This window comes from Melospiza melodia, chromosome 14 (genome assembly GCF_035770615.1).
Source record: "Melospiza melodia melodia isolate bMelMel2 chromosome 14, bMelMel2.pri, whole genome shotgun sequence".
NCBI classification, from domain to species: Eukaryota; Metazoa; Chordata; class Aves; order Passeriformes; family Passerellidae; genus Melospiza; species Melospiza melodia.
This window is the reverse complement of record NC_086207.1, coordinates 14,202,151-14,223,591: the sequence shown is the minus strand read 5'-3', so window position 1 is coordinate 14,223,591 and position 21,441 is coordinate 14,202,151. Positions and strand designations below refer to the sequence as shown.

Below are 21,441 nucleotides of genomic sequence, written 5' to 3'. Positions count from 1 at the left end.
GGGAAATGTTCTTTGGCCAAAAGCTGCCTTTCCTTCTCTCTGGACTCCCTCACAGTCTCCAGCCATCCTTCTGGCCAAACCCAAGAGCTCTCCATGTTCCCATGACTCTTAGTCATCCCCAGCACAGTCAGCCATGCTCTCATCTCTTGGCCCCAGGGCCTTGTCCTGCTGGTGCCTCTCTAAATGCCCCCTTTGGAGCAGCCCATTCCCCTCCAGGCTCTGGAGGCTTTCAGGGCACTGCAGGTGCACATTCAACAGCCACCTCTGTGCAGATATTTTGGCACAACCCATCTCTTTCTGCCCATGGTTTGTCAGGGGGTTCCTGTCCCCTCCCTGCTGTTGGGGCCGCAGCAGGGGCAGCTGGCAGAGCCTGGACCTTCCTCCCCAGCACTGTCAGGTGATGGCTGTCACTTCCCACCCCAGAGCTGCTGTGGACAGCCCTGAACTTCTGCTGCAGCCTGAGGTTATCCAGAGACAGAGCAGAGAGCAAGGGACTCCCTGTGTCTGACAGGAGCTGCTAATCCTGCTGGCTTGGGTGGCCCTGGGAGAACTGGCTGGCTTCAAGCCTTCCCTCACACCTGTTTTGGAATACCCACAGCCCAGTGGAGGGTTAACAAAGTATCTGATTTACTAATTGCCAACATTGCTAACTGGCTAATTAGTGTAATAACTTCAAGGTGCCTGCCAGGCTGCCAATTACAGAACAGCTCCCAGCAGCCTCCCCACCAGCAGGGCAGGATGGGCTCTGGGGGAGGAAGGGTCTGTGCTTGAGCCCTGCAACTACCTGGGGGTGTCAAGGTCACTCTGCGCCCCAGGACTGGAGGTTACAGAAAAGAGCAGGGGTCCCCAAGTGTCCCCAGCCTAGCCTGGGGTCTGCATGCTGGACTCCAACACCCTCCCTGCCAGGGAGGGGGTGAAGCTGGCATGGGCCTTGGGGGTGATCCTGTGTGGCTGCAGGACCCCTCTCTGCACCAGAGATCACACTTTTGGTTAACACAAAATAATTTGGTATCTTCGCAGGTATTTTCCCACCTGAGAGATGCCCTAGGCTGAATTGCCTTTGTGGGCCTGTTGTGAGGAGTCTGCCGTGTCCTGTGAGGGTTCTCTGGTCCCAAAGCCAGCACTGGGCCTGAGGTGAGACTTGTCCTGCTGAAATAAAATGGAATCCACTGCCTGCAAGTGTGGGGACACTTTGTGTCCCCGTGCGAGGCAAAAGTGTATAAATGTCCCTGGGGATTGGAGTGGCAGAAGCCAGGGAACACCAGGGTTCTCCCAAAGCCCAGCATGGTGCAGTGGCCCCTGACAGTGTGGGGATGGGCTCCTCTCTGGGAGCTGAGGGGACCCTGCAGCAGGGTGTGCATGGCCCCACCTCTGCCATGGCGTTGTCACTGGTGACGTGACAAGGCACGGCCTGGTTTTTTTCCCCCCTGTTTCAAAAACAAACAAAATAGGGAATTTCTTAACTTGTGGTCAGCCCAGAAAGGAGAAGCTCCTGAGAGGGGCGTGCTGGAGACGGTGCCCACGAGAAGAGGCACCCACTACTGGAGAGGATCCTGCAGCAGCATCGGCTCCACGCTGGGGACACCTGGGGACACCCCGGGCCTGGGGACATGGGGCCTGCTCTCCTCCTGCTGCTTACCACAGCTGGCTTCTGGCATGGTGAGTACTCCCAAAGCCCCAGGTCCCTCCAGAGGAGCTGTGGGATGTGGTGAGGGTTTCCTGGGTGTCTGGTGTAAGTGCTCCATTCCTTCTCTGCTGAGGAGGCCTTGGTGGGGATGGGGCTGTGCTGGAGCTGGACTCACGGACACCTGGCAGCTCCTGCAGGTGGAGGGTGAAGCTGGGCTGGGTCCCAAAAGGTTGCTGTGGGCTGGGATGGTCCCTGTTTGCTGCTGCATGGAGTGGGCACTGCTGTGAGCAGGACCCTTGGCATGGCTGGGCAGAAGGTGTGTGCTCTGTGGCACTGCAGGGAAGAGACACCAGTGCTGGAATTCACTGCAGGCTTGGCTGTAGCAGCTTTCTCAAGGTCATCCAGAGCTGGCTGCAGTTATAGAGGGAGGCCAGTGGTGGAAAGAGGGTGTGTTGCTGGTCTGTGTTGGCTCTGGAGCTTGGCTTGCCCTTGGCTGCCTGCAGCCCTGCCAAGGTAAGGCCAAGGAGGATGGAGAGGTGCACAAAGCGTAGGAGAGCCTTGGGGAGATAGGAAAGGGAAACTTCCCACTCTTTGCGTCTGGACAGGGTTTAAGATGAAGGAATGGTTCAGCAGAAACTGTGTCCTGAGGGAAGCTCTTTCTAAAATAACACTTTGCTCAAATGGGGAAGGAGCTGGAAATGTTTGGTCTGCAGGTGGAGAGGTTGGGAATATCAGCTGCACTGGCACCTTCCAAAGCACCTCATGCCCAGCTGGAGTGTCTGAGGATTGCTGGTTTGCAGGGCTGTAGAGCCAGGATGTGATGGAAACAACTCAGCCAGCCAAGAAGGGAAAGGTGAACATGCCTGTTTTTGAGGCTGCAGAGATGGCCAAGGAGTGACAACCCACCAACCTCAAAAAATAGTCTCTAAGCCTGTTTTGAGGTTTACAACCAAAGAGGTGGAAACCAGTATTACTCATATTGCGTTTTGAAGTGCAGGGAACCTCTCAGGTCCTGTGTGGCGCTCACCTTAATATTCCTTTTGAGCATGCTTGGGGACACAGTGAGACTGTGGTGGGGACAGCATTTAGCATGTGACAGGCAGCAAATCCTTCTTGGGCCCCTGCAGGGCTCATCTCTTCAGCCCAGAACATTTGCATCCCCCTCACTTGTTGTTTCACTTCAAGTGACATTTGCAATATGTTGAGCATAATTTTCTAGGTCTGCTGTGCTGGGAACTGGGTTGTAATGGCTTCAGGGTTTTTAATTTCTTGTGGATTTTACAATAATAGGGACTAGGCAGGTTTAATGCAGATCTGTGAGAGATCATAACAACAGCTTTTAGGATCTCCCCAAAGGTTCCCTGAGCCACTGGCCAGTGCCAGATCATGAGCTGTGACACTTTCATGAGGCACTCTCTGCCATGCCAGGCTGTAGGACGCACATTTGTGTGGGTACCAGCACTGCTGGCCATTTGTAGCACAGAGATGCACCAGGCCAAGGTTCTAGAAAGCAATAGCCTCCAGCTGGAGCCAGAGCCTGACTTCCTTCTCCTGCCTCTTGGATTGCAAGGGCATCTTCTGTGAGCACCCAGGGCTGATGTAATGTGATTGTTGTGACTGGGCTCTTGCTGAGGGACGGTAAGGGGCTCAGATCAAGCAGAGGAAATGTTTTAAACCTGATCATCTTGCATCTGTGTTCTTGGCCATCTTGAGATGTATTCCTGGGAGGTTTGTTTTCTTATTGTGGGTAACCTAAACCTCTGAGGTAGAAGCCCCAAGCAGAGCTGTGATGAGCACACTTTTCTCCATCCAGATACTGTAGGTGACTCTGGGGCCCTCAGAAATCAAACTTTTCCTTGCTGTCTCTGAGGGTGGGACAAAGGGACCTCAGGTCTGGTATGGATCCCTTTGAGGACCAGACCTTAGCCTAGTTACTCCCCAGAACTAACCCAAAATCCTGGTGGCTGGCTCCTGTGGTAAGGATCCTGGGCACTTCTGTCATACCAGCCTTCACTTCTCCCTCCTCACCAAATGCTCAGCAGGGGAAAGCAGTGTTTTGGCTGGCATGGGAGAGGCAGGGACAGTCTGCAGCTGTGAGGAGAGGTCATGGTTACACAACCCAAGTGTGGTAAAACCTCTGGCCAGCAGTTACTGGCAGCGCTGCGGAAGCTGCTGGAGAGCAGAACAGAGACATCCTTGGACTTCGTGCAAGATTGCACAGTGGTCAGCAGGGACAGAGCCTCCCCCAGCAGCCCTGCTTCCCCATTCTGGAAAAGGACCCACTGCTCTGACTCATCCCCAGCACACATGAAGGAGTGGGTGCTCAGTGACCTGCAGCTCGCCTTGTCCTGCATTTGGTGTCTCTGTCTTCTCTGTCCTCACTCCACCTATGTGGTGCTTCCAGTGTGGATGTGAGGCTCTAGTGACAGCCTGAAGGCTTTTTCCTCACTGTTCTGGAGAGCACCTGCCCAGAGCCTTTTCTGGCCCCAGCACCTCTGTAATACCTGTGAGCTGATGACAACAAGGATGCACAGTGAGATGACTCCTGTTTGTTTTGTTTTCTTTCCTTGTCCTCCTGCAAAAAGAGTCATTTTCCCCATGAAATGGTGCCAAAGCCTTGGCTGTGGATGGATAGCCAAAGCAGAGAGTAAGTGAGGGAAAAGGATCCAGTGACAAAGAGTTAAAGCAACAGAAATATCAAAGCCCACTAGAAAACACAGCTTAGCAAAAAGGGAGGAATGTTTTGCCTCAGATATGTGGAAAATGTAGCTTTGCAAATTATTCTGGGATATGTTTTTCTCCACTCTGGGCTTCTCCTCTTTCCACAGAAAGATAAAAGTATTTTAAAAAAAAGGGGAACAGGGAGATAAAATGTCAAATTTTCCACGCTCCAAAGATTCTTCCTCTCTGCTTCTCCCTTCAGGGCCAGTGAGTTTAATCTATGCCTTGTCTGAGCTTCCCCATGGCCACTGTGTCGTTGACACATGCCAGCAACGCTCTCCAGGGTCTTCTCAACCCTTTGTTGCATGGAGGGAGTCATCAGCCCAGGATGGCTTAAATGCTGCTCCTTGGGCTCTGGAGAGCACAGCCCTGAGCACAGCTGGCAGCCCAGCACACACATCTGTACCCTGGGCATTGCCTTCCTCCCCTAAAGAGCTGTGATCAGGGGTGGGTGAGGATGGGGCTGTGCTCTGCTGGCTCTTACAGGGCCAGTGTCCATGGCAGGGGATCACTGCCTGCAGAGCAATTGATGAATTGCACAGCTCCCTTTATGGTTAGCATTATTTGAATGAGGGTGTGTGTCCCTTTAAATGTGAGGTTGGGTGTGCGACTGGGAAGGAAAGCAGAAGTGGGAGAATAGCCCTGGACAGGGGCTGGGAGGGGGTGCAGAGCCCCCCAGGCACAGATAGCCATTTGCAATGTGTTTCCTGTCCTCCCTGAGGGCCTGGAGCAGGGTGGCTGCACCACTTCTTCCCCAGCCCTGTGGCACTGATTCATTTTGCACTTCCCCCCACCCTAAATATAGGAGGTGACTCAAAGAACTCGCTGACAGGGCAAAACTGGGAAAAAATATTTCCCTCTCACACTAAGGCTGGAGTAGGACCCTGGTTCCCCTTTATTCAGCCAGCAGAGCAGGCGTCTTCAAAGCAGAGATGCTTCAGAACTCTGGCTGGTTGTGATGTTCCTGTCTGCAGGACTGGTGTGTTGTATGAACAAATGCAGCTATGGGCTGTCATCAGCTCTTTAGGTTTTCCATGCCTTAGTTTCCTCTCCCAAATAGGAATAATAATGTTGTGTCATTTCATAATGCTTTGTTGGTGTCTGTGAGGAGAATGCAGCGTGTGACTCCACGATACACACGAGGGGGTGTCCTTCAAAATCCAGTACTTGGCAACAAAAAGCCAAATTATATGCACTGACCTGCTCTGCAGGAGCCTTCCAGGTTTCTTCTAGCTCACCTCAGCCCCAATGCAACAAAGAGCTCCATCCACCAAACTTGGCTTTAACTCCCCCAAATGATGCTATGGGCTAACCCAGTCCATAGAGCGGCTCCAGCTCTGCCACAAAAGGAAAACTATTGTAAGAAGAGGCATAAAATCAGCAGGAACAATTGCCAAACTGGCATTTGCCCTAATCAGCTCCAGATGATTGCTTTTCCTGTCCCAGTTGTCTAAATGTTCAAATGGCAGGGAAGTGTGAAGGGTGGTATTTCTTCCCTGAAATTCATTCCTTGGAGTATCAGGCCATATGTGTCTGGTGGGACAGAGAATGATGGAGTGATATGAGCCAAAAAGCCAGTCTGAATCCCAAGCTCAGCCTTTTCCTGATGCTGAGCTACTCCATTCTCAGCAGTGGGAACTCCAACAGAGGATCTTTAGGGATCATTTTTGCATTCTCACTCTCGCTTTCCCTTGCAGGCTCAGCATCTCCAGTGATCAGCCCTGACCTCCCTGCTCTGGTTGTCAACACGGGTGATCCAGTCCTCTTGCACTGCTCAGGAGAGTCTGAAGTTGCATGGAATAGCAAAGAGGTTACATTCAGAAACCACACCAGCAGCACCCTCAGTATTCCCAATGCCACTTACAGGAACACAGGCACCTATAGCTGTGCTTATGTCAACAGCAGTGACAAGGGCATTGCAGCCATCCACCTGTTTGTGAGAGGTAATAACCCTGCTTGTCTCTTCCCACAGCCACTGGCAGAGCAGCCTCCCTGCAGGGAGCCCTGCACAGGTGCTTTGTGCTGTGTTTGTGTGTGTGTGCCTGTGCCTGGGGAGCAGTGCAGGCTCCTGGTGGAGCCACACAAAATGGGGTCCATGGTTAAAGCACTGGGTTAAAGTATAGAGCTACATCTCATGTATTTGTGGAGCTCTCCCTCCTTCTGCTGTGGCTTCCCTTCCTGAAAAACAGTCCTGTTCAGTGTTGTAATGAGCAGTGAGAAAATCAGAGAACTATATTGCCAGTACCTCAGATAAGGGAGAGACTCGCATGAATTACATCCTCCCAACAGACCTGAACCCCAAATATTCATTTATCTCAAAAGAAGCTGTGCTGTGGTAGCTCTACCACTTGACTTCACCCCTTCCCTTGTACCACAAGTGCTGCCCTGAGCAGGGAAGCTGGAGATCTCATAAGTAAAACTTTCACCATGGTGAAAAGTTTAATTAGAGGTATACATACTTTTCAGCCTCTCTTATCCATGGCCATTAGTGAGCTGGTTGCTGTGATCCCCTCAAATGCCTCAGCTGGAGCTGGGTTTGTCATGTGAGTGTTTGGAGGCTGAGTCAGGCAGGCTGAGCAGGGCTGCCCCAGCATCGAACTCCCACTGGGCAGCAGTGCTGGAGGCTTGCCTTGCTGGAATGTGTTTCTCACTTCAGTGCATTTTCTGACCCCTCTCACAAGGCTGTCCTGTCTCCTCTGCAGACCCTAATAACACGTGGTACACCCCCTCTTTCCGGGTCTGGGGGATCAAAGGTGGGAATGTTGATTTCCCCTGTTTCATCACGGCTCCCGAGTACGGATCCAGTGTGACTCTGATAAGGGATGATGCCTCTCCTCTCCTACCTGGGACCAGCTACTCCTTCAGTGCTGAGAGAGGAGTAACACTCTACAATGTGCAGACCAAGCATAAGGGCCCTTACCGATGCCAAGCACAGATAAATGGAAAAATAAATAATTCACCAAGAATAAGACTGGTTGTGGAAGAAGGTAAAGAAGAGGGGTTGTTGCTGTCCTAAGGGCCACAAATAGCTAAGCTGGGCACACTAGATAGTTAGGGAAAGACCTTCTGAACCTGCAGTTTCAAAAGGTTGTTTAATGGAGGCCAAATTCCATCAGCCTCTGGCAATTTGGTTCCTTGAGATGGGTTTGCATGGGTTCAGCAGTCTTCAAATCTTTGCAGGCGCTGTCACAGACCAGACAAAAATGTCCACCAATCTGTCCAAAGTTCTGCAAGTTCTCAGTCCCTGATGCTCCATTTGTAGCCATGGCAAAAGCTTCTCCTTCCCTTTCAACCCACAGTCCTGACTGCTGTGCTCTCCCTCCCTGTACTGCTTCCCACAGACACGTGCTCAAAAGGGAGTGGTGATCTCTAGGGAAGGGAAGGCAGGGGGTAAAGAGGATGGAAAGGAGGAGGTATAATCATAGAATAGAGTAATAAAATAGTTTGGGTGGGAAGAGACTTTGAAAATCATCTAGTTCCAACCTGCTAGATCAGATTGTTCAGCTCCCACCTAACCTGACCTTGAACACTTGAGGATGGGGCCTCCACAACTTCTCTGGGCAATCTGTGCCTCACCACCCAAGGTAGCCAGGTCCTGGGGAGTCCCCAGAGCACTTGGGCTCACTGGACAAGCTGACATGTATCTTTCCCTGCTTGCCTTTGTGCAGCACTGGAGAAGCCTGTCTATGTGGAGATGGACCCTGTGGACCATGTGCGGATCGTGGGAGAACCTTTCCAAGTCACCTGCAGGGTGACTGCTCCTTCCTACAAGTATGACATCAGATGGGACACAGCAGCAAAGAAAGTAAGCTGGAGGGTGGGGCTTTCCTGGAAAATGGGAGACACAGGGTGGTAAGAACTGCCCAGACCCACAGCAAAACCTTGAACCACCCAACCAATGCAGCTAGTCAAGCTGTAGAAATTTGAATATCCTTTCTTTGGGATGACACAGGATAAAGAAACACCTGCCTGTTGTCAAAACAGTCTGCAATGGATGAGAATGTGTGGTTTCAGCTGAGTTTATTGGACAGGAGACACAGTACCTATTAAACAACATTTCTTCTCCCAGCCCTGCCAGGGCTTATAAAGCAGCAAGCATTTTCAGGACAGAGTTCTCCAGAGAAAAGATATGTCTGAAGAAAAGGAATCTATAATGCTGACTTCTAACTGCTAGATGGTTAGATGAGGTTTGCTAGAAGTCCTTATTATAACTGATGCCTTTATTAAGGAGATGAAACCACACACAAGGTATGTTTGGATCACACAGTGTAAGGCCAGGTTGCAGTCAGAAGGCTGACAATAGCTATAACCTGACTGCTGTGCAATATCTGCCCTGGATCCTTGGGGTTAATGTGCCTCTGGGTCTGCACACAGGTTGCTCTCAGGGATGAGCTCTCTAGCCCTGAGCAGGTGAGATGTGTTTGTTTTGCCCTCCCAATGTGTGCTGTTCCCTGCTCTCTGCCTGACAGGTCAACAGAACTAAAAGGTCTGACTTTGAAAATGATAACTACTTCATCAGTGACACCCTGTCCATTGCAGCTGTGACCATGGAGGACAGTGGCAAGTACATCTGCATAGCTAACAATTCAGTAGGATCCAAGAATGCCTCAACAACGCTTCAGGTAGTAGGTGAGTCCTTCCCCAAAAGCCTAGTAGGGCTGAATCATGTGCAGCCTGGAGTATTTGCTGCTTCTGCCTCCATTCTCTTCCTAGATTTGTTGTTGAAAACATTATTCTCACTTGTGCCCAAGGACTTGCATGGGAACTATGGAGCTGCTGGGAAAGGAACTGGTATTCCCTTAGTATCTGAAGGAGTCAGAGGATGTTTTGGGTTCTGGATGAAAAATTGGAGTACTAGTCTCAGTCTCTGTGCATTTATAAACAGCTTCGAAACAGTAAAAAGGGAGTGGGCAAGGTTGTGCTGGCAGACCAGGAAAGGCTGGTTAGAAGGAAGGGTGAGCCACATGAGCAGAGTATGGGTCTGGTCTCTTCCAGCCACAGATCCACCAAAGGGGATTCAGGTCTGTTACACACTTGTTTGTATCTCAAGATGGAAAATTCATCCCTACAGCTCACAGGCTGGAGTTTGCTGATGGTCCAAAGCCACAGCTCAGAAAGAAGGCTCTGTCTGTTATCTCCCAGTGAGAAGCCAGGATTTTAGCTAAAGGGCCTGTATTTTCTAAACAATTAGGAGACACTGTTTAGCCAGGTCAGTTCCTAGGACACAGCATGTACAACTTCATTCCTCAGAGACTTCACTAAGATTTCCTAGCTTTCCTCAGGCAGTGCCATGACAAAGAAATAATTTAAGAGCACTCCTTTGGGAACGTAACCTGTGTAATGTTTCACTCCCTCCTGCAGTCTCCCAGCTGAGGCTGCTCTTTCCAATAATGATCCATTTATGGTGCTGGTGTAGGGTTATTCCAGGTCTCTGGACCTGCCTGCTGACAGTCATGCTCTCCTCCACCCTGCAGAGAGAGGTTACGTGCACCTGACCCCAGGGCAAGCCACCAGCCTGGAGGTGGCTCTGGGAGACAATGTGGAGCTGCAGGTCCACATTAAGGCTTACCCAAAACTTCTCCACTGGGCCTGGGAACACAGGAATCCCTTGAAGCACTCTAAACCCACCATATTCAAGGGTGAAATGATCTCTGGAAACAACTGGTACGTGCTCTTTGTCTTCTGCCCTTCTATGGCATGTTTCCAAGAGAGCTTTCCTTGAAACAGGCAGGCCCCATTCTACAGAAAACTCTTTGGTTTTAAAGAGGGAAACTGTTCTGCATTTCTGTTTTCTCTTTCCAGTATTATTAGCAAACCACAGTGTGATCAAGGAGGACACCACCCTTCTCTAACTTGGTGGCCTTCTCCTTAGAAAGCCTTGTGGGAGTCAGTATCACGTTTGTGATCTGCTTGTTCAATTCTGCACTCTCCTTGCCAGAAGAAATTGCAGGAGTGGATGAATAGTACAAAAACCTTAATTTCCTCACTGGCCCTTGGACGTATCCCCTGCTCTGAGGTTGAAAGAGTGTGCACTGAGAGGCACTGGGAACATATTGTTATGTGAATATGTTCTAACAGAGGGTACAGATCTGCTCTTCCAAAGCCTGCAGCCAACTGAGACCAAGGGGAAGAAAACAATTCCATTTGTTGGGGTTTTGGGCAATTCCCCTTTCATTTTCTTAAAAACAAAAAACAATCCAGAAGAGGAACTGTGCCACTTGGCAAAATTATGGCTTTAGAGTGAACTCTTTCTTGCACTGGGGGCTGAGCAATCAGCTGGGGGCAGAAGGGAGTGGCACTAGGGAGCAAAGATTCAAGGAGAAACTCATTTTGCCAAAGGCAGGAGGACCAGCATCCCCTGACCCTTGAAAGGCAATGATTTAGATGTTAAATTATTTCTGAGCATTCACCCACCTGTAGCCTTTCAGAAGTGCTCTTGGTGGCAAAAGGTATTTCCCCTGAGGAAGATCAGTTCCTCCCTAGTTCCCCCACAGAAGCAACTGGCAGGTTCCCTGATGGGCTGGGATCAGTGCTGGAAGTGTTCCAGAGCACAGAAGCAGCAGCATCTCACTGAGCAAGGCCTGTGTGCTCCTCACAGCGTTTCTCTCTGTGAGCAGGTACAACAACACCCTCTCCCTGAAACGCCTGAAGGAGGGAGAGGGAGGCCTCTACACCTTTTATGCCTCCCACAGTGCGACCAATGAGTCAGTTACCTTCAGCATCTCTCTGAAATGTAAGTGCTTGTCCATTCTTTCACCCTGCTTGCCTCTGGGACTGCTTCCCAGTTGGAAAAAATAGTTGGTTGGGGTACCAGGGTGTCACAAATATCTGTTATGGAAAATCCTTTCCTTAGGATTTTTCCTCCTGAGAAGCTGAGAGGCCTCAGGAACAAAATGTAACCAATGGTTGGTTATCTGCTGCTGTGGAATGCAACAGGTGCATCTGTGATTGGTCTCATGTGGTTGTTTCTAATTAATGGCCAATCACAGTCAGCTGGCTCTCCGTCCGAGACAGAAGCCTTTGTTATTCATTCTTTCTTTTTCTATCCTTAGCTAGCCTTCTGATGAAATCCTTTCTTCTATTCTTTTAGTATAGTTTTAATACAATATATATCATAAAATAATAAACCAGACCTTCTGAAACATGGAGTCAGATCCCTGTGAGCACGGTCACACCAGGCTGCTTCCAGCTTAGCACCCACAGGACTCACAGACCCAGCCCAAAGCTGCCTGTGTGTAGCACAGGGGTTCCTCTGGTTTATTGTTGCATGCATGGAAAGGAAACCAGAGCATGGGGGATGTGCTCTTCCTCTGGTCACAGCATTCACTGTTTCTGTGGCTTCCCCAACAGCTTCTCCAAGGGTCTGCAAAATCAAGGTGCCAGCTGAGGACTCCAGCCTGCTGCAGTGCGTGGCCATCGGGTACCCTGCCCCACGCATCGAGTGGTACCAGTGCCCCGTGCACTCTGACGGGTGAGGCTGCCCAGGGCACTGAGCCCTGCAAGCTGTGCCCCTGCCCTGCCTGGCATTCACTGAGCAGCAGCACCACGTGGGCTCCTGGGCAGGCAATACAGCAATCCAGCCCAGTAACAGCAGCAGGGATGCTGCTGTGCTGGAAAAAAGAGGTTCTTGGGGTCTGCCTGAGAAGAGGGAGCACTTTCTGTTCCTAAAGTCCTGAGCTTGAAGAGTTTGTCCACCTGTGATTTATGCTCTCCCCAAGATTTTTCAAGGAATATATGGATCATTTGGAGAGGTGCCCTGGTGTATGCTGCTGTAGAGGTACATCCTGGCTGGCCCAGTCATCTTTTTGGGACTTCCACAGGTCTGAGGCTCTGCAGAGCATGGGTTTACTGAGCTACAGAGTCATGGGAAGCAACTGCAGCTGCCTGTTGTGTCTGAGAACCAGCCCCACTGAAGGGACTGATGGCAGAACACATAAAGTGTTAATTATGAGAGCTGAGCCACATAAAGGCACTCATGGCTCTGTCTAAGCAGGGCTGTGGCTGGTTTTGCTCTGGTCTCCACAAATCCATGGACTGAATTAAGGGAGAGAAAAATACTGCTGTATTCAGGGGGAGATCTTTAATTTGGCATAGAGTAACACATCTCACAGAGCTGCAAGCCTAATTCCCTGTGTCTCCTCTCTATTCTGACACAGCCCTCCACCTTCCCCAGCTGTGAGCTGCTGTGCTGCAGAGCAGCCCTCACTGTCCCCTCTTGCCATCCCTGCAGGTACAGCGAGGAGTACAGACTGATAAGCAATGACTCCAGACCCCAGGTGGTGAATGTGTTGCCCTTCCAAGAGGTGGAGGTGGAGAGCAGCATCCTCTTTGAGGAGCTGGGTGACAATTTCACCTTCTGCTGCGTGGCCATTAACGGGGAAGGGAACGCCTCTGACATGTTCCACTCCTTCACCATCACCAGTAAGATACAAACCATCAGCTGGGCACAGTGGGGGAGGATCTGGGGCCTTGGAGATTACATCCTTTATGTATTATATCCCCACTGTCTGGCAAGAGAGCTGGGGCAGATTGCACAAGCCCTTTACCCTCACAGGTGTGGGGCTTTGGCATTTGCCAGTCCTGAGGGACCTGTGGGAATTTCTGGCTGGGTTATAGCCTGGAGCCACATCATGAGCATCTTATAAGTGCAGCACTCAGCTCCAGGGCATGGTGCAGCCAGCAGCTTCTCAGCCCATGAAAATACAGGGGCTGCCTCTTTTGGTGGGGCTGTTCTTGCTGCACAGGTCTTGGTCCCCAGTCAGTTTGAGCTGCATCTGGTGCTGTTTGTGTGGGAATAGGAGGGTATGAGAACTAGCCTAGAATTTGGCATCAAGACCTTTCCTCAGCTCCCAAAAGGGTGTACTGAGGGCTGTGCTGGGTGTGTGGCATACAGAGGAATCCAAAGTGAATAGCAGGGCAAAATGCTCCCAGAGTTGGGATTGAACTAAGAGTGTTTACTCATTCTCCTTCTTTTTCCTCTTCCAGGGAGTATCGTGGCCCTTCCAAACAAGCTCTTCAGCCCTGTTCTCTCCACCTGCATTGGGGCATTGGTGCTGCTGCTCCTCCTCTTCCTCTTCCTGCTCTACAAGTACAACCAGGTGAGATTCCCTGTTCAGGCTGTGAGGGCTGCCCAGCCTCAGGGGCACACAGCCTCTGCTGGCAGCCAGGCCAGGGACCAGCTTGGAGGGACCAGGCAAGCTGCCTCCTTCACCTCCTCTGCCTCCCAGATTCCATCTGCAGTTTCCTGCTGCAGGGCCAAGCTCATGCACCCAACCCAGTGTGTTAAAACCTCCCCTGCCCTGCTCCTTCAGCCTTGCAGCCCACAGGTCAGTGTGGTTATTGTTTGGTGCCAGAAGAAGGTGCTCAGTCTGTGCTGTCAGCTGCAGCTGGTTTTGCTCTGGTACCCACAAAGCCATGGACTGAATTAAGGGAGAAAAAAAAAAGGAGTGGTTTGCAGTTTGCATCTACTTTTTATTCTGCTCACTGCTTTATAAAAAACTGTTTTTATGGAGAAACAGGATGGTGTTAGAAAAAGTTTGTTTCCAGGAAGACTTGGTCACTATTTTTATATAAGAACTTGCCCCATTTTCTCTACAAGACTCATTTCCAGCATTTGGATTCTTTCTCTGTTTTTTCCACAAACTGAACCAATCAGTAGCCACCTCTGCCTCATCAGTGGGTGAAAATCTCCTGTTTTTCATCTCTCCCTTTTGGCACCCTTCCTTTGACAGCCTATCAAGGCTGAAGATTTTGCAGCAAAGTTCTGGTGCTGGTTGTCAGAAGATCCATCAGAGCCCTCTCTCAGACAAGCACCCACAGCTCAGCAGGCAGAGCTGCCTTTGGACAGCGGTCCAGAGACAGACAAAGACGGATCAATGTGGAAGAACAGATCTGAAATAAATAGCTTTTTGGAAGGGCTTGCAAGCCCAAGAGAAGCAGGACATGTCTATAAATAACATGGTTACCTCTCTCAGTCAAGTTCCAGCCTTCTCTGCTCAAGAACTCCAGCTCTGCTGCTCTGCCTTGCCCTGTTACTTCTGCCATGACATTCTTGGAAAAGAGAAATTCTTACTTCTCTTTCTCCTTTTTTGTTTTACCCCTGTAAGGAAGTGGGGGTGGGCCAGCCCCAATGTTGTGCTGTGCTCAGCAAGCAGGGGTCCAAGGAAGGAGACACAGTGGAGACATCTCCCTCCAGCCCCAGCTGGGCACTGTCAGCCACTGTCAGCCACTGCCCTGGCGGGACAGGCTGGATCTCCCAGCTCTGCCATCCCCAATCATGGCAACAGGCTGCTTCCAGTGGCAGGAGAGCCTCACTCAGTCACAGGTGATGACCTCTCCATAACTGCAGAGTCCAGGCTGTCCAGAAAATCCTCCCTCACTCAGCCAAGATTCTAAAGATTTTTGATGGGCTGAAACCTGTATCTTCCCTGTGCACCTGCAGAGTGAGCTTGAGGGGATCCTGGGGCTGGGGAGCCCTCCCAGCTTGGGGAACACTGAGTGACTGGAGCCCCTTCCTTGCAGAAACCCAAGTACCAGGTGAGGTGGAAGATCATCGAGGCCTGTGAAGGCAATAATTACATCTTCATTGATCCCACCCAGCTGCCATACAATGAAAAGTGGGAGTTTCCAAGGAACAACCTCCAGTTTGGTAAGAAAACCTTCCCTGATGCTTCCCTGGTGGCATGAAGCTCATCAGAGAGCTGAAACGCTTCAAGAGTCAGAGCCAAAGCTCTGGGGGATGTCCAAAGCTGCATCCAGACATTCCATCAGTATCCTTAACCAGCCCTTGCTGCTCTCTTCCATATGGGATGGCAAGTGGCAGGGTGTAGCCTGCCTGTCTCCCCTTTGCTCCAAGGAAGGCTGCAGGGGTCACGTCCCTCCTCTTGCACATGGGGTCATTCCTAAGGCACAGCCTTGGCGAGGCAAAGTTTGGAGATGGCCTCTTTCACACCACCTTTGCTCACTGTAGAGCTCCCCACAGATGTTTGCCAGCTCCTGACTGAGGGATGTGTCCTCTTGTGTGAGCCCAGCAGGCATCCTCCCCAAGGCTGTGTGCAGGACAGCTGCTCAATCTTCCTCTATCAAATGTCTTAAAAGTCCATTTTTTCTCTCTGCAGGAAAAACTCTTGGAGCAGGAGCCTTTGGAAAAGTGGTGGAAGCCACAGCTTTTGGGCTGGGCAAAGAAGATTCGGTGCTCAAAGTGGCTGTGAAGATGCTAAAGTGTGAGCACAGAGCAACTTGCAAGGGCTGAAATCCCCCAAGCTCCTCTGGGCAGGATGTAGAGTGTGTTCACCACATGTTGGTGCTCACAGGCTGCAACAGCTACTTTTTGAAGTTGTTTCTGTGCCAAGTACCAGATGTTGGAATCACACTACTGCCTTTTTGTGGACAGGGGAGGCCAGAGGCACAGTTAGAGAACATAGTTTTCACTCTAAGTGTGTTTCCTCCTTTTGTTCCATAACTCTGTCTGCACCTTTTTCTGTCCTCTCCCTTAACCTCCCCCTTGTCCCTCCCTCACTCCTTGACACGGTGCTTCTCGCCCCACAGCATCAGCAGACAGGGATGAGCAGGAGGCCCTCATGTCTGAGCTGAAGATCATGAGTCACTTGGGACACCACGAGAACATTGTTAACCTGCTGGGGGCGTGCACCTGTGGAGGTAGGATCCCACAGCCCCCTGACAGGGCCCCTCCTCTTGGCACAGCTGAGCTGTGTGGGTTCTGCTGCCCTCCCAGGGAAAGCAGTCCTCAGGGCAGGGCACAGCAACAGCATTCCTTAATGGACCCTCTCTGCTGCTCTCCCAGGCCCAATCCTTGTCATCACCGAGTACTGTCGCTATGGAGACCTGCTGAACTTCCTCAGGAAGAAGACTGAATCCATAATTATCCAGGATTCTGCCCTGGACACCTCTTTGGACAGTGCTGCTGATTACAAGAACATTGAGCTAGAGAAAAAATACATCCGCAGGTAGGAGCAGAGCTTGGGGCCTGCAGGGCTGAGCAGCACAGGGCTGGGTGCTCACTGGGAGAAGTGTGAGGAGCACTGTGCTGGGGAGAGATCAAATCCTGCCTGGGGACAGGCAGGATATCAGGATGTAAAAGCCACAGGGGTTGCATGTATTCAGACCTGGTTATAATTCCAAGTTTTTCAAGGACTTTTACAGCAGTCATTGGATATCCCACAATAAATGCAGGTTTCAGCCCTGTCTGACCTTCCACAATTCAGAAACAAAACTTTTTGGTTTCTTGCACTATTGGGCACATGCATTTGGTAGGATGGAGCTGACTGCTCCCCATTACCCTTAAAAAAGGGGCCCAGGTCCCCTCTCTATCAGTTTCTAGTTTGCCTTTGCCCTCAAGCCCCTGCCTAAGTCACCTTCTGCAGGCAGGCATGTGGTTTCTGCTCCTGGTGGATATGGAGCAGGACAGAAGGTGCTGCTGGAGGGTTCTAACAGCCTGCTCCCCTCTCTGCTGCTTCTTACTCAGTGACAGTGGCTTTTCCAGCCAGGGTTTGGAAACTTACGTTGAAATGAGGCCTGTGTCATCATCATCATCTTCAGCAGCATCAGATTCTGCGCAAGTCAGGGGTGAGTCAAAGGCTCATTTCTGTCATTTGTGATTTCTTTCTTTTGGCCATCCTGTCTGGTTTAGCTCTGGGAACCCCAACGTGCCACAGTTGGCGTTACTCACCAGCTTTGCAGCAAATCTAAATCTCTGCTCTGAATTTCAGGGAGAAGCTCGGAGGAGGATGAAGCCAGGGAGGATCTCCGTCCCCTCAATCTCTCTGACCTGCTGCAGTTCTCCAGCCAGGTGGCCCAGGGCATGGCATTCCTGGCATCAAAGAACGTGAGTGCCAAGAGGAACACTGCCCCCAGCACATCCAGTGGGCAACACCAGTCCAGCCAAGCAGGAGCCACCCAATCCTGGCTGCAGAAGGCTTGGGATGTCTTTGGATGGGGATGCCAAGCTCAAGCAAGCTGCTGCTGGACATGGGCCTCTCTGCTGTGTCTGTTGGGTTCAGACAGGCTGGGCCCTGGTGTCTGGTGCTCCCTCCAGAGCCCTTGCATGGAGGGCAGTGTTACAGAGGGAACCCAGGGCTGTGAATCATGCTGGTCTCAACAGTTTCTCCCCTGCTTTTACACGAGGTCAGGAGCTTTGTTTTGAAGCTTTCTCACTTTGGCAGTGTCCCTGCTACCCCAGGGACAAGGAACTGAAAGTGGCTGTTGAGCTGACTGCCAGAGCTGGCTCAGAATGTGACAGTCACCCTGTGACTGTTTCAGGGATGAGGACAGTGTCAACAGCCCCTGGTTCTGACCCTCCCCTTATGGGGAAGATGACAGCCCCGTGAGTGATTAAAGAACAGAGCATGACATGGCATAATGTCTTAACACTGCAAATGAGGTGATTGAAAGAGAGCTACAAACACAGAGTTGACATGATTCCTCAGATGGGGCTCTTCAAGCAATACATGCTTCCCTTGCCCCTACAAGGTTTTGGTGGCAGGTCCAGGCTGTAGGGAATTTTTTGGGACTGCTGGGGGCCAGTGCCTGGATCTCAGTTGTGGTCTGTTGTCCCCAGTGCATCCACCGTGACCTAGCAGCCAGGAACGTGCTCATTTCAGATGGACGAGTAGCCAAGATCTGTGACTTTGGCCTGGCCCGGGACATCATGAATGACTCCAACTATGTTGTGAAAGGCAATGTAAGTAATTGAAATGGGCACAAGAGAAGGCACGAGGGTAGGAGGGGCTGGAAAGGACAGACAGGGTGTAGCATAAGCTGCCAGCTTGTCCCAGTCTGCAGGACTCTCTGCTCTTCCAGGCCCGCCTGCCCGTGAAATGGATGGCCCCAGAGAGCATCTTTGACTGCATTTACACGGTGCAGAGTGATGTGTGGTCTTATGGCATCCTGCTCTGGGAGATCTTCTCCCTTGGTAAGAAAGCAAGCTTGCAAACCCCTTTTGTTTTCTGTGGCTCACTACTGCCCTAAGGTATCTGCAGAAAAATTTCCAAGAAAGGAGGAAGGTTGACAAAAATATATTTTATCAGGGCTGTAACACACTGTGTTATGTTTCCAGAGGGACCATTCAAAACAAAGAATCCCACATCATTTCCTCTAACTCAGACCTCCCTGGTGATCCTCCAGGCTGCCTCTTCCCACCCCTCAAGGTTGGAGTGTTGAACCCTGTGGTCTGAGAGCCACCTCTGCTCCTTTTTCTGTCACAGGGAAGAGCCCCTATCCTGGCATGGTGGTGAACAGCAAGTTCTACAGCATGGTGAAGCAGGGATACCAGATGGCCAGGCCCGACTTTGCTCCCTTGGAAATGTGAGTGGATGCACTGAGATTCACACAGCAGTGACAGGGGGGCTGGCAACAGGCAGGGACAGGGGACAAGGCACAGGGACCTTGTCCACAGCTCTGCCTGCTCTCCCCAGTGTCTGCCTTGGGGTGAAGGATGGATCCTACCAGGCTGCTCCTTGCTCCTGTAGAAAACAAGGCCTGGGGCAGTCTATCCAACATCTCCTGTTTAGGGACAGGAGGATGGGAACCCTCACATTACATATCTACATTTCTGAACTTGGTGGGGGTTTCTTCTTTTTTTAGTCAGCTTTTTTTGACTGTATGATTATGAGAGGATGAGCCTGAGTAGGCTACAGGAGGTAATGAGTGCAAGCCTGAAGTCTTGATGGCATAAAACTTCTTGTTGATTAGTTTGCTCCATCCACTCCAGTGCTCACCATTCCCTGCAGCACTGCACTCACCATGGGCTTTTTGGAAGAAGGGACTGCTCAGTTCTGTGTCCCTGACATGCAGAGTGCTGCAGGGAAAGCCTGGGGTTGCAGATCCCTCCAGCAGCACCATGCCACCTCCCTGTCCCTGTGTGGCCCTGCAGGTACAGCATCATGCAGGCGTGCTGGAGCCTGGAGCCCACACGGAGACCCACCTTCGACCAGATCAGCTGCTTCATCCAGAAAGAGCTGGAGGTGCATAAGGAGCAGGTGAGGACCTCTGGAGAGAAGGGGGAGGATCTTTCCCCCTATATGAACACAGCCTCTGGACACATTTTGTGTGATATCCCCTACCATAAGCTGATGGGAGCAGTGTGGTGTTGGTGGGAAGTGCAGAGGCATCCAGCTGAAGGGTTAAGTCAAAGAGGGCTGCACAAGGAAGCACAGCTTCTTGGCAGAAACCTCAATGTGACAGCCATTCATGCACTGCCAGCACAGCACCCTACCCCATTCCCTTGGACCTGCTGTGAACTCTCTCAGGACTAGCTGTTCACAAAAGCACAGGCACATGCCTGCCCTAGCTGTGAGCCCTGCCCCGTGGGCACAGCAAAGGGTGATAATGCAGAGTGAGCACATCCCCAGCTGGTCACCTGCATGGGAACATGTGTCAGACATCAAAGGGACCAAAACACACTCAGGGTGTTGTGTTTCTTCCTTTTCTTTCAAGGACTACACCAACCTCCCCTCCAGTGCAGAGGAAGACAGTGGCTGTGACACCTCTGGCTGCTGTGAGGAGTCCTGCGAGCAAGAGGAGAGTGGGCAGCCACTGCTCAAGGGCAACAACTACCAGTTCTGTTAGGTGGGACCTTCACCCTGGGGCTGATCCTTGTCCTGGCTCGACAGAGCTCACCCTAGGACACAGACACCTTCTGCTTTGGCCTTCTCTGTGCTTGCTGAAGTGTGGGTGTTATGAACTCTCTCACCAAAAGGAGAGCAAAGACACCTGGGTGTTCCAGAGTCTTATCCCACACATGGCATAGAGCTGTCAGGATGGTAACAGGCTCCATCTCTACAAGGTACACAGAGGTCCCCAGCAGCCACCTCCCCATGCCCCAGAGAAGGCTGTGGGAGTTTGGGTTTTGTAGTTTAAAAAAAAATACTAGTCACAGCCAAATAAGACATTTCTAAGTGTCACTCACATTACTGAACCCTTGAGTTTTATAAGAACATCTTGAATTATGTCTTAGCACTGGAACTGCTCCATACACTCCCTTTTTTGATGGTTCTGCTCTCTTCCCCTTGTCAGTCTGACCCTGGACATTGCAGTGTTTAGAAATAGGTAAAGCTTCTACATAGCATTAAATATGCATTAACCCTACATTTCCTTGTGCAATCCACCTCTCTGCAGCTGATGCTTCTGCAGGGGGTGTTTGGGTGAAGTGAGCCACAGAGCCAACCCCAGGGTTATGTGAACTTGTGCCTCACTAACAGGACAGGACAGCTCTTTCTCAGGTAAAAGACAGCAGAAAACAGTGCTCTTCCATGAGAGCCCTGAACACAACCCCAATCCAGGAAATAATGGCAGCTTAAAGAGGTCTAGAAATGATCAGCATTACACATATCCTACAGAACTTCTGAGTTACTGAGCATGTAGCAATCACTGCCTTTGTCACTATGACAGACTTATACTAAATTTCCTCAATGTACTTTTAATAGTACAGCTGAGGTGATTTTTTTTTCATAAGCTAGGGCCTAATACACTTCAACCTATTTCTCAGCTAGCTCTTGCTCAGGGTTACTACTGCCCTGGCCACTCAGTCCTGTCTACCTACCAGAAGTAGCTAAAGAACCTTCTCAGCTTCACCTGACTCGGTGGGTAAAGGATTTCTATTCCAGGTACTGGGACACTGCAACTGACAGGGCTCAGGGAAACTACAACTGCACTGCAGGTGGCCTTTGTCACACTGAGCAATTTCACTGTGGGACATTTCTGATTCTATTAAACCTGGTTTTATGCTAACACCAAGTGATTCATTCTTCCTTACTAAATGAAAAGCTAATGTAACTCTGTCAGCATTATAAAAAATAAAATATATTTAACAAAATGAGTCTCTCCTAGGGCTCTAAGGACTGTTCTCAGAGGGGAACAGCTCAGAGCAGGGGTGATGCACTGGCCTACCCACTCACCCTGCAACTCTGTTCCTCAGTACCAGTTCTCAAAATCACTCATTCTTGTGTAACAAAAAAAAACTATTAAAAGCAAGGTTTTAAAGCTCTGAAGTAGTCCCTGTGCATGGATATAATGGAATGTAATTTCAGTTGTGATAATGGAACATCTGACAAGTCACCCTGTGGAACATGGCAGCA

At 50.7% G+C, this 21,441-nt stretch overlaps 1 protein-coding gene across 2 annotated transcripts; it reads left to right on the top strand.

Moving 5' to 3' along the window:
- The first annotated feature begins 1,452 nt into the window (after positions 1 to 1,452).
- On the top strand, positions 1,453 to 21,350 carry CSF1R (colony stimulating factor 1 receptor). Of its 2 annotated transcripts, none has more exons than XM_063168834.1 (21): positions 1,453 to 1,659; positions 6,046 to 6,291; positions 7,051 to 7,335; positions 8,017 to 8,153; positions 8,818 to 8,977; positions 9,823 to 10,012; positions 10,966 to 11,081; positions 11,699 to 11,819; positions 12,579 to 12,769; positions 13,334 to 13,446; positions 14,870 to 14,996; positions 15,466 to 15,570; positions 15,896 to 16,006; positions 16,152 to 16,314; positions 16,851 to 16,933; positions 17,077 to 17,192; positions 17,925 to 18,047; positions 18,167 to 18,278; positions 18,571 to 18,670; positions 19,239 to 19,344; positions 19,802 to 21,350. In XM_063168834.1, exons 1-21 carry the CDS (start codon positions 1,611 to 1,613, stop codon positions 19,931 to 19,933), a joined length of 2,886 nt encoding a protein of 961 aa, XP_063024904.1. In that variant the 5' UTR covers positions 1,453 to 1,610; the 3' UTR covers positions 19,934 to 21,350. The 2 variants fall into 2 exon arrangements, with proteins under 2 accessions (XP_063024904.1, XP_063024903.1); XM_063168833.1 differs by having other exon boundaries at positions 16,833 to 16,933.
- Positions 21,351 to 21,441: the final 91 nt, after the last annotated feature.